General features: G+C 41.5%; 1 protein-coding gene across 1 annotated transcript in view; it reads left to right on the top strand.

The window, feature by feature from the left end:
• The window catches only part of ntrk3b (neurotrophic tyrosine kinase, receptor, type 3b), a 414,735-nt gene that overhangs the window by 345,692 nt on the left and 56,351 nt on the right, over positions 1 to 12,692 (top strand). The window contains exon 13 of the mRNA XM_063190108.1: positions 3,072 to 3,244. Within this exon, the coding sequence (XP_063046178.1) occupies positions 3,072 to 3,244 (173 nt within the window). The remainder of the gene's footprint in view (positions 1 to 3,071; positions 3,245 to 12,692) is intronic.

Genomic DNA, 12,692 nt, shown 5'->3' with positions numbered 1-12,692 from the left:
AATAAAGTAAATATAGGTTGCCCCAGTCAGCTGCAACTTCGAACGTAGGTCGTGTGACGTCTGCAAATGTGTTACTTTTCTAAGCTTATGAATTACGAATGACTTTATCTCGCATTGACCACAACAACATCCAATAAGACCTCCTTGATTACAGCACATTAAACACCTCTCTGACCTCTTCTCTACAACCGACAGTAGGCTACGCTGCGCACAAAAAAAGCACCTCCGTAAGTTTACGATAACATCATTTGCCATCACCAAAGTATTGAACATCGAGGCACTCTGCGGTGCTATTACAAGTAAGCTAAACATGATTTACCCACTCTCTGAATTAGGTTCATCAAATCGCCTATCCAATTCCTTTGCAAATCATAGATTATATGGTCCAAATACTGTCCCTGTAGGAATCCCAACACCGATCTCAGACATGTTCTCTTTTGCTCTCCATGGTGTCAATATAAAACTCTGTACAGTCCGTGAATGAGACTGAAGAACAACGCGGGTAAAGTGTCATCTCTCTTACAAAATACTTATTTGATATTGGTGGTCAACAGCTTTAGGGCGGGATAATTAGGGCCAACTTCCACTCACTACGAGAAAGAAAGGAGAAGCACATCCGTCTAAAATTTACCCAGGAAGTTTTTTTCCGTACAATGCACAGCATTACAGCCGCACTCTGATTGGCCAATGCTCCTCAATGTTTTATCAATCGGCGGCAAGAGCTCAGGTGAAGCAACATGCTGTTGCTGTATGCATGCTTCCCCTCTAAAAGACTGCTCGTCGCCATGGTTACTCCTCAAACAAAATCGTGCTCGTGGGGGGATGTGGTCGAAATCATAGCCTATATGTTAAAATAACTGCAATTTTAACCCGCCCCCGGTTGAAATTAAATGTGGCATTCATGAAAATACAGTATATAGAATTTTGACAAAATTGGTCAATAAATATGGTTCGTTTTTGAGCTGAGTTCCAGTAGGCTGTGCTTCCCCTAGCTTCCAATAGGAGTCGCCACTGGAGCCTGAACTTTCCCCCCTGCTCTAACAACGACGACAAGATATTGCATAGTGACGTAACGTAGGCCTATTTTGACACATTATTCAAACCTGATATTAGAAGAAAACCCTGAACCTGTAACCTGTAACCTAATGGCTAATTATTATCATGTTTTTATCTTTGCAAACTCTGTCAAGACAGAGTCGCCACTGGAGCCTGAACTTTTCCCCCCGCTCTAATGACGACGACAAGATACTGCATAGTGACGTAACGTAGGCCTATTTTGACACATTATTCAAACCTGATAGTAGAAGAAAACCCTGAACCTGTAACACTTTCTGAGATAAGAATAACCTAATGGCTAATTACTATCTATTATCTATCTAATTATTATTTTTGCAAACTCTGTCAAGCCTGAAATCAGGCATGGTGCCTGAATACTATCAGCCCTGGATAAATCAGGGATTGTTAACCTTTTTTACGTTGAGGCCCATTTTTTCCAGTGCACAGTGTCCCAGGGCCCATATTACACATGTATATATTATTATATTACATTATATTGGGCTATATTATATGATATTACATGATATTATATGATATTATATGATATTATATTATTTTATTTTATATTATATTATATTATATTATATTATATTATATTATATTATATTATATTATATTATATTATATTACAATATAAGGTGAGGTATGGAGCAGAGCTGTCTGTCTGGTGCAGCATGGTGAGATGAATACTATCAGCCCTGACATCAGTGCACTGACACAACTGCACCACTTGAGAGACATTACATTATTACATTACATTGTATTTAGCTGACGCTTTCATTTATTCAAAGCGACTTACAGTTATTATTTTTTCAGGGTATTGGTTACAGTCCCTGGAACAATGTGGGGTTAGGTGCCTTGCTCAAGGGCACTTCAGCCATGGATGGAGATGTAGGGAGAGGTCAGGGGGGATTCGAACCTGCAACCTCTAGATTGAAAGACCAAATCTCTAACCACTAGGCCAGTGTTTCTCAACAGGGGTGCCGCGGAAATGTGGCTGATGAATGAATTAAGTAATATAATACATAAATTGATAAGTTAATGCTAGTCAGTGGAATCTTTCATCTGCCATTCACGCACAATAAAGTAAATATAGGTTGCCCCAGTCAGCTGCAACTTCGAACGTAGGTCGTGTGACGTCTCCAAATGTGTTACTTTTCTAAGCTTGTGTGGTATTGGATGCAATGCCATGTTACGGCTTGTTGGTTTGGGGTGCCTTGACATTTTTCATGAATTGAAAGGGTGCCTCACCTAAAAAAAGGTTGAGAAACACTGCACTAGGCCACGGCTGCCCCCGCACCCTCTTGAGAGACAGCACAAACGACCCAATGCTGGCGGGAGGCGATGCTTCCAACCAGTCTCACTAATGCAGTGATTTTCAATCTATGGGCCGGGGCCCACTGGTGGGCCCTGAAGGTATACCAAGTGGGCCTTGAAATAATATTCTAAAAATTATAATCACATTTTGGTGTGTGTTGCTGCTGATTTATGTGAGTTTTATTCGTAATCGGGTCAGAGGTGGGCCCCGAACATTTGTGACAATTTCGAGTGGGCCCCAAGTTGGAAAAGGTTGGGAACCCCTGCACTAATGTACAACCTGAACCTATCATATTGAGGCATGTTGTATCACTGACCAATCATACCTCTTGGCATATGGGCCATATGGGCAGTCATGGGTGAGCGGTTAGGGCGTCAGACTTGCATCCCAGAGGTTGCCGGTTCGACTCCCGACCCGCCAGGTTGGTGGGGGGAGTAATCAAACAGTGCTCTCCCCCATCCTCCTCCATGACTGAGGTACCCTGAGCATGGTACCGTCCCACCGCACTGCTCCCCATGGGGCGCCACTGAGGGCTGCCCCCTTGCACGGGTGAGGCATAAATGCAATTTCGTTGTGTGCAGTGTGCAGTGTTCACTTGTGTGCTGTGGAGTGCTGTGTCACAATGACAATGGGAGTTGGAGTTTCCCAATGGGCTTTCACTTTCACTTTCTTTCACCTTTTTCTTCTTCTTCTTCAGACACTAAAAGAGCCGTCGTTGGCGGCCAGGAAAGACTTCCAGAGAGAGGCGGAGCTTCTCACAAACCTGCAGCACGAACACATCGTCAAGTTCTTTGGCGTCTGTGTGGATGGAGACCCCCTCATCATGGTCTTTGAGTACATGAAGCACGGGGACCTCAACAAGTTTCTCAGGTGAGTTTCTCACTGTGTGTGTGTGTGTGTGTTTGTGTGTTTGTGTGTGTGTGTGTGTGTGTGTGTGTGTGTGTGTGTGTGTGTCTGTGTCTGTGTCTGTGTGTGTTTGCCTGGATGGAGACACCCTGGTCTTTGGGTACGAGACCTCAACAGGTTCCTTTGGTGAGACAGTACAGTGAAGGAGAAAGCCTGCGTCCGTGCGTGCGTGCTTGCGTGCGTGTGCGTGCGTGTGCGTGCATGCTTACGTGCGTGCGTGCGTGCGTGCGTGCGTGCGTGCGTGCGTGCATGCTTGTGTGCGTGCTCACCAGGGCTTGACACTGGCACCTGCCAACCGGCCAAATGCTGGTTAAACTTGGCTGTGGCTGGTAACAATTTCAGTGTCACTAGCCAGTTTGGCAGGTAGCTTATTCTATGGTATGACATATCAGAATAGTGTATATTCTGCACTTTGCCCCTTGTGTATCAATTGTTTGTATTTAAGTTTTAAAAAGATCTGTTAATCGGTTTCTATTCAGTTTTTTTTTTTTATTCCATGTAGAAACCCATCTCATCTGGTTAGATGTACAGCGTAATGATTTTTTTTTTTTAATCAAATTCGTGGCTAGTAGAATTGCTAGATGGCTAGTGATTCGGGAAAACCACTAGCCACAGTGGCCAGCAAGCGAAAAAGTTCATGTCAAGCCCTGAATTGCTTAAGTGTGTCCATCCTTAGGTGTGTGTTTGTGTGATGTCTTGTCATATATAGTTACGAGACAGCAATAGAGAATAGAGAGAGAATAGAGGGAGCTTGAAATGTTCAATAATAAAGTTTCAGCAGTGAAGTAGAGTGAAGGTCAACAAGGACCGGAAGCCAATATGGCAATGAATGCTGTGGGGTCAGTAAATACTCTCTGATGAACCAGAGATGAAGAGAGAGATGAAGAGAGGGAGAGAGAGAGAGAGAGAGAGAGAGAGAGAGAGAGAGAGAGAGAGAGAGAGAGAGAGAGAGAGACACACACACACACACACACACACACATAGAGGAGGCATAAAAGGGCGACGGCGAGACGAAGGAGAGAATTCAATATTTTTTAGACAGAGAAGGAGATGTGGTCCCAAGTAAAATTGAGTTCAGAAAAGGTGTGCAATGTGAAAAGGAAAAAAAGATAAAAGAATAGTCAGAGGAAGAGAGGTGGAGATGGAGAGGGATAATAAGCCACAGAGACAGATGGATTGGCAGAGGGGCAGAGAGGAGAGAAGTGAATACAGGAGGAAGGGGGGGTGTCAATGCATTAGAGAAAAAGACAGCAAAGTGAAGATGGCCTTGAGTGTACCAAAGACAGGTCTGAAAAAGTAAAAACAAGTATCGTAGCAATGAGTCAGAGAGGCAGAGAGAGAGAGAGAGAGAAAGAGAAAGAGAGAGAGAGAGAGAAAGAGAGAGTGTGAGTGAGTGAGTGACTGAGAGAGAGAGAGAGAGAGAGAGAGAGAGAGGCAGAGAGAGAGAGACAGAGAGAGAGAGAGAGAGAGAGAGAGAGAGAGAGAGAGAGAGAGAGAGGCACAGTGAGTCAGAGGCAGAGAGAGAGAGATAGAGAGAGAGAGAGAGAGAGAGAGAGAGGGAAAGAGAGAGAGAGAAAGAGAGAGTGAGTGACTGAGTGTGAGAGAGAGAGAGGCAGAGAGAGATAGAGGGCAGAGAGAGAGAGAGAAAGAGAGGCAGAGTGAGTGAGTGAGTGAGTGAGAGAGAGACAGAGAGAGAGACAGAGTGAGTGTGTGTGAGAGAGAGAGAGAGAGAGAGAGAGAGAGACAGAGAGAGAAAGAGAGAGAGGGAGAGAGAGATTCAGAGGTGAATAAACAAGGTACAGTAGATGGATTGACAGAAAGATAGGTTAATGAAGTGATGTGGCAAAGCATGGTACGGGTTGGATGCTTTGTAACAGATAGATGGGAGGGAGTTGATGGAAAGATGGGAACAAGTGATGACTGATTGGAAGAAGAGGGGGAGTGGAATAGATGCCGTGGGATGAAAAATACAAAACCAAAGAGTGGAAACAGAGTTAGGATGAAATCCAAAAGGAGAAGAAGGGAGGAAAGAAAGAGCAGAGGAAGGTAGGAGCAGGGAGATGCTTGTGAGGGAAGTGAATGGAAAAAAAAAAACACTACGAAGAGAACAGACATAGGCGAGTGATTGTATGGACAGAGGCAGAGCGGAAGGAATAGAAGGGAGTGTATGCACTAGAACCGTGTTTCTCAAACTTTTTCAGACCGAGGACAACTTTGTCCCTGAAAAAATATTTAGGGACCACCTTTCAACTGAATTGACAGTTGAGGGTGCTAATTTGACACTGCTAATTTCGATGCAGTTCACTAAAAATGTTTTGTCAAATTTGCAAGCCTTATTGTAGTGAAAATAAGACTTTAGCTATGTTTAGCTTTGTAATTATGTTACAAATATAGCCTACTGCTAGCTTGTCTTGGAAAATTAGAAATCCCCTTGAGGACCACCTGAGCTCTGTCGCGGACCACTAGTGGTCCCCAGACCACACTTTGAGAAGCACTGCACTAGAACCAAAAAAAAGCATAGAGAGAAATACAGAGTTGGGATCACATCCAAGGGGGATAAAAATGATGGAGAGGTGTGGATAGGTACGTAAAAAGCTATGGAAGCATTCAGGGTGCTAAATAAAGAGATGAAATGAGGACAGACTTACTGACAGGGGTGGAAGAGAGGAACAAGGAGATTATTTTAGGAGATGTGAATAGACACTGGAAGAGGAATAGAAAGGATGTCGACTTCTAGTTAGAGATAGATCAGATAGACTGCAATATAGGAACTCAGCACACTCATGTCCATTCTGCAAGCAATAACAAATGGTTCTTGGTCATCTGAAGAAAGGTCTTGCTTAGTTGTGGTTTTCTAACTTTAACTAGATCACAAAATTGCCTATGCTGCAGGATTGATTTACAGTAAATACCTTGTGCATTCAACTTTCAGGAGTAAAGGGAGAAATGGTGTGTGTGTGTGTGTGTGTGTGTGTGTGTGTGTGTGTGTGTGTGTGTGTGTGTGTGTGTGTGTGTGTGTGTGTGTGTGTGTGTGTGTGTGTGTGTGTGTGTGTGTGTGTGTGTGTGTGTGTGTGTGTGTGTGTGTGTGTGTGTGTGTGTGTGTGTGTGAGAGAGAGAGAGAGAGAGAGAGAGAGAGAGAGAGAGAGACGTTTAGATGTTTCAAATCCCTTAATTTTACTTTCCATTGTCCAAGCGTCCACTACTTCCCTGTCTTCCGTCTCCAGAGGACCCATTACCACACACGAGATGTTCACTCATTCACTATAGTACATTCGTTTTTAGTGATCAAACACTTTTATTGAGCAGAAAGATGTAAAACAAATACACAATGTAAACTGTAGAACATAATAAAAAACTGAGCTCATAAAAATGATTCCAAAAGAAAAAAGATGCAATAATACATGACCACATATTAAAACACAGACACTTGCAATATTTCAGAGAGTTCTTCCACTACATTGTCTCATGAGCTAATGGTGTGGGGTTTGACCTTATTTTTTGTTGCTGTGGAGGTTTACAGCAGTGTGCTAGTCCTACCCAGAGCCATCTAATATCAGAGTTACGCCACTCCCATAGACCTCTATGGACCAATCTTTCCACAGCAATGGCGGCTCTCATGGAGCCTCACAGAGCGGTAACATGGAAATCCCCATTGACTTTAGTTCTATTACAAGTTACGGTAACACTTTATTTTAGGGACACATCTATTAGCACTAATACATAAAATATTAATGCATGTGTAAGTAACTTGTAAGGCATGTACTAAGCAAAATAAGACAGTTGTTAAGCATGTATTCACAAATGTCTTGTTCATGCACAATAAGGGATTTATTACCAATATAACCTTAGTAAGGACCTAGTAGACCTAGATTTCTATTTATGTGTAAGCAGTAAGGGCCAGAATACAATGTGTATAAGCTCCTGGTACACTGTGTGAACAAACCCTGAACAGTGTGAAAACAGATGTGGAATAAGGGTCCCTATTCTAAAGTGATGCATTGCTCAGCCCAGATGGCTTAGGGCCCCCGCACTACCTAGGGCCCCCACTCTACGTACCCCCGCCCCCCCGGGAAGCAAAGTGTAAGAATATTTCAGAGTCTACATTAGTCTCAGTAGGTATGAAGATCTCACTTATTCTACTCATTATGTCAATGAGTAATTGGAAGCATTATATAGCAAGGATTGGACGTAAAGTTATCAATGACGGTGGGTGGTGAGATGTCATTTTTTCATGCACCAATTAGTTTTAATTGTAAAAACCCTACAATAAATGCAGAATATAACGATGAGTAATAGTTTGGAAGCGAAACTAAGCTATTCCTTTCTGATAAATAAGTTAATGTTTGAGAAAACTTAGCTACAAGAAGTGCAGTGCATGATGGGTAGGCTACGCCCTTAGTCAGAAATGCAATGCATGGCCAATGCAGCAATGATAATATTTCTGTTGTTACGTACATGGCAAATTGTTTGGATAGCAACTAAATTTCACAAGTGAGGGGAGGAGCTAAGGACGTAGGCTCAGAGCTGGGTAGGTTGTCTGTTGGCCTAGATTGCGTACCCATCATGCACTGCACTTCTTGAAGCTAATGTTCTCAAACATTCACTTAATTATCACAAAAGAGTAGTTTAGTTTTGCTTCAAAACTATTATTCTAATGTTCTGCATTTATTTTGGGTTTTTTTACAATTAAAACTCAGTGGTACATGAAAAAAAATTACATCTCACCAACCCACCGCCATTGACAAGTGTACGTTCAATCCTTGCTATATATAGGCTCTTGTTACCTCCCTCTCATTGATATGAACAAGAGAAAACTAGATGACTCAACTGGGTAAATATTAATTATTTGATATACCCTTACACTTTGTAGATCGGGGGGGCTAGGTAGTGCAGGCCTGGGTGGTGTGGGGGCCCTAGGACTTTGGTAGTGCAGAGGCCCTGAGCCATCTGGGCTGACCAATGCATCACTTTAGAATAGGGACCCTTATTCTGCATCTGTTTTCACACTGTTCAGGGTTTGTTCACACAGTGTGTCGGGAGCTTATACACATTGTATTCTGCCACTTACTACTTACTAATAAATAGAAATATAGGCTTACTGGTCCTTACTAAGGTTATATTAGTAATAAATCCCTAATTGGGCATGAACAAGACATTTGTGAATACATGCTTAACAACTGTCTTATTTTGCTTAGTACATGCCTTACAAGTTACTTACACAGGCATTAATATTGTATGTATTAGTGATAATAGATGTGTCCCTAAAATAAAGTGTTACCGAAGTTACTTAGTTCCAGGAGGTGGCGGTATAACACAGAAAATGTGGTAAAGGTCATGTAATTTGTAGTACTTAATCTTTGTTTGGTATGTGATGGTTCTGTGTTAGTTTCCAACGAACAGAAGTTTACTGTTAAGAAACATTTTAATCTACACGAATCACATCACCAACCGACTTCCTGGTCCCCGGTTTGCGCAACTCTGTTATTAGATGGCTCTGGTCCTACCTATAGTTAATTTGACCCTTGCAAGCTGTTTGTGTTTTTGTTACATATAAGGTGTTCACTTCAGGTACACTGAACCCAGTCCTATGAAAAGAAAAGTTAAAAAAAGAAAATAATCATAGCTCCTGTTCCCCCTCATGCTCATGTTCCCTTCATCCTGTTTGTGAATTTTTCTCGTTTTTCTAATTGATGTTCTTCACAAAAAATGAGTGAAGGCCAGTGAATTTCAATGTGAAAGAATAATATAATTGCACATCTTTTTTCTCAAGAGAAAAACTGAAAACGGGTCCCACAGACTCGAACACCTTACAAGGGTTAACTAACTATTCACACGACTTCAGTCCTCCACCAACTCGAGAACAAGAACACCACCCCAAGCAGAATTTGGATAATTCATAAATTATGACCTAAAAGCAAACTCTAGACTTCAAAGAACCAAATGCCTATTTTTTTTTTTTGCTCCAGGTGAAAACTGCAGAGAGACTTTTTTTCCGACTGTAATAGCCAACCATAATTACCTTGCCCTGAAAAATCAATGTGTCTGGAAACTTCCTTGGTCTTGCGCTGCTTAAAAAAAAACTTTGATGAGTGCTTTATGCGATATGATGAAGAGAAGGTCTACAAAAAATAGACATTGCTATTAGGACAGGGTCCAAAGGCATTTGACACATGCCATGCTGCTCTCTCTCTCTCTCTCTCTCTCTCTCTCTCTCTCTCTCTCTCTCTGCCAGTTGCAGTTTATTGAAGAGAAATATGTTCTCCATTTTGTTGGATGGACTGCACTAGACAAGATTAAAAACACTTTGGAGAAGACCTGGCATGCGCTATCCTGTTGAAATGAGTGAGGCGTGCAATGTGAGTGCTCACTAATTCGAATTCTTTGAGGCCAGAACAGAGAATAGGTGTCTAGGACATTATACAAATATATAGGTATTTAAAATGGGACAGCCATGGCTTAATGGTTAGGGAAATGGGCTTCAGCTCAGAGGGTTGCCTGTTCGAATCCTACCATTCCACTATGTACCACAGTCCATGGCTGTGGTTCTCTTGAGCAAGGCACCTAACCGCACAAAGTTTCAGGGACTGTAACCAATGCCTTGTTAATAACTGTATGCCGCTTTGGATGGAAGTGCCAGCTAAAGCCCGATTCGGACGGGACTTTTATTACCTATGGACCCCCGGTAATTCGGAATAATTACGGAGAATGTCTGAGTTATTAGTCCTGTGTGAATGTGCCATGTCCGCAATTTGTGAGGTAATAATTCTGCTGCGAATTACCTACTGTATTTTGGCGAAACACAGACGTCCTGGGGTAATTTCACATGGGCGCACCGTCTGCAGTGCAGCCCCTTATAATGTCTGTGAATTGATTAAATAACAAACGTTTATTTATCCCGTCCGAATGGTCCGGGGGTAATTGCAAATTACCAGGGGTCCATAGGTAATATTTATCCTGTGTGAATCGGGCTTTAGTCTAACGTAACGTGATGCAATAGAAGCATATGGCACCTGCCAGCCAGGTGCAACTGCATGTGTATCCTCAGTTCATAACCTAATATATAGAGTGCATTGGCTATCTATTGACAATATCTAAACCCAGACAACAACCTGACACAGGGGGAAAATAACCATCTGTTGGAGGCAGGACATTGCTTATGGTTAATCACTATATCCAGATGCATCATATACATCCAATTTAACATACCACATCTTGAACTTGGCAGTATGATAACAATGTAGGCATGTTTCTCCATTGATATTAAGTATTTCTGTAGTTAGTGTAATTTGACTTTGCAGGGAACAGGAGGGTCAAAGACGTGCAAAATGGCATTGTCATTCAGTGTAACGGATGCCTTCTGATGACTAACTGTAAAAAAACATGACTCTTTTTATTTATTTATCGTTACAGGGAATTCATGAAAGACTCTGCTGTCAGCCATTCACTTGAAACAATTTAAAAATCACGTTTTTTTGCAGTTACAGTCGGCGGAAGGTGTCCGTAACACTGAATGACAAAGACGTCTTTGACCCAGGAGCAGCCTAGCAACACAGTTAGGTCAGGTCAGGCAAGACCAGGTAAGAATGAAGGGTCAAAACAATATTGAGAACAGGTGAGCCGTGTTGCCAGATTGGCTTGTTTCCAAGTGCAAGGCAAGGCAAGGCAATTTTATTTGTCTAGCGCGTTTCATACGCAAAAGCAGTTTAATGTGCTTAAAAATCATAAATTAATAAATAATACAAAATATAAATACCACATACAGATCAAGGCAAGTGAAATAGAAATGAAGGCATAAAATGGCAAGACAACGGATACAAGATAAAATATAACAGCAAGAAATAAAGAGACATAATTAAATAATCAGAAAGAAAGACAAATAAAAAAATGTCAAAATCAAAAGTCAATAGTCAATAATCTGCATTACACTCAATAATCTGGGTAGAAAAGTGTCACAACAATATTGAGAACAGATGAGTCTAGACTATAGTAGACAGTCGTCCTCTTCATAAAGCTGCTAGGTAGTGCTCTTTGGTCTAGTGTATATGTATGGATGGTCCTTGAAACAACATAAAGAGAAGAATTTGAAAAGGCATCTGACTGGATTTTGCTATTGATTTCACAATCATGTACTTTGTCAGTGCAAAAGTGTATGTGTGGCAGTGTACACACATGGCAAAGTTTTGAGCAATGTTGCCAAGCAACACCATGATTAGCTCCTAATATTTGGATGGAATGGTTAAAAAGGTGTCTGCTGTTGCTAATCCAAATTCACCTTATTAAAGTGTTATAAACAAATATAGTGATAACCACAAACAACATCTTGTGGCATCGTTCTCCAGAGAAACATTGCTCAAAATCCTTGCCCTGTGTATCATGACAAGAGGAGTGATTAAACGTGCAGTATGCAACATGTTTAGCAGTTTATTTCCATATTTAGGCTGCTCATTCAGAGATGTTACCTTTTTCACAAAACCTTACCACCACAATCAAATTCTAAGTATTCATTATGCACTTTTCATACATGTACACGTAATTCCAGGAAATAGACATTATTTGCTGCGAAATTTACAGTACTATGATCATGCTCGTCAATATTAGTTTACTGCTTGGTAAATATTCATGAAAAGATCAAATTTGGCAATAGGCAGCACCATTTATGAGTACCACAGTTGCAACACCTACTGTGGCCACAAGCCTACATAGTGCATCTTTAATGTGACATGTTCCGGAGCCTACCTCTGGGGGGCAGATGAGAGCCAGTGGCTTAGACAGGTTACGCACCCTCTCCTTCTCACCCACAGGCTGGAACTAAATGAGGAGCAATGATGGGATGGGGGTTAGTTAGCATCATAGGGTATTTTCATATGCAGTCCCCTTTAAGTGGACCCTGGAACAGCCCCTGTGCCACACCATTGTGTGAAACCCACGTTAGTGCTCCTCGCTCTCTTTCTTAACATTTCATACATTGTATGTTATTATACAGTATACAATTGTAGAAGTATTCTTAGTATGCTAGGTTTTTTTTTTTTTAAAGGAATCAAAGCCCTCATCGACTCAAAAATGGTTACAGTGTTAGTTGTTAGGGGTAAGCCAACAAGCTACTGCATTTTTCATCATACAACAATTGACTTTATGACTTCCAAGGGTTTTGTGCATCCATGTGGAGAAACGAACAATTGTTTGTCTGTTGTTTTATCTCAAATAATAGGTTATCGCTCTCCATTTATGGTGCATACTCAGACAAAAGGAAATTTTGTTTCAGTTTCTTTTTTTCTATGCATATCTCTCCAAAGCATTCACAGACAGTTAGATCTTAGGCTAAGTGTCATAACAGAGATTGACAGGAAGGGAAAGCAGAAAAGCGAAAATCTGTTCTTTGTCCAGACATCTAACTTGTTTCCCATTGGTTTGG

The sequence above is a fragment of the Engraulis encrasicolus genome, chromosome 23, assembly GCF_034702125.1.
Source record: "Engraulis encrasicolus isolate BLACKSEA-1 chromosome 23, IST_EnEncr_1.0, whole genome shotgun sequence".
NCBI lineage: Eukaryota > Metazoa > Chordata > Actinopteri > Clupeiformes > Engraulidae > Engraulis > Engraulis encrasicolus.
This window is presented reverse-complemented; position numbering and strand designations above follow the sequence as displayed.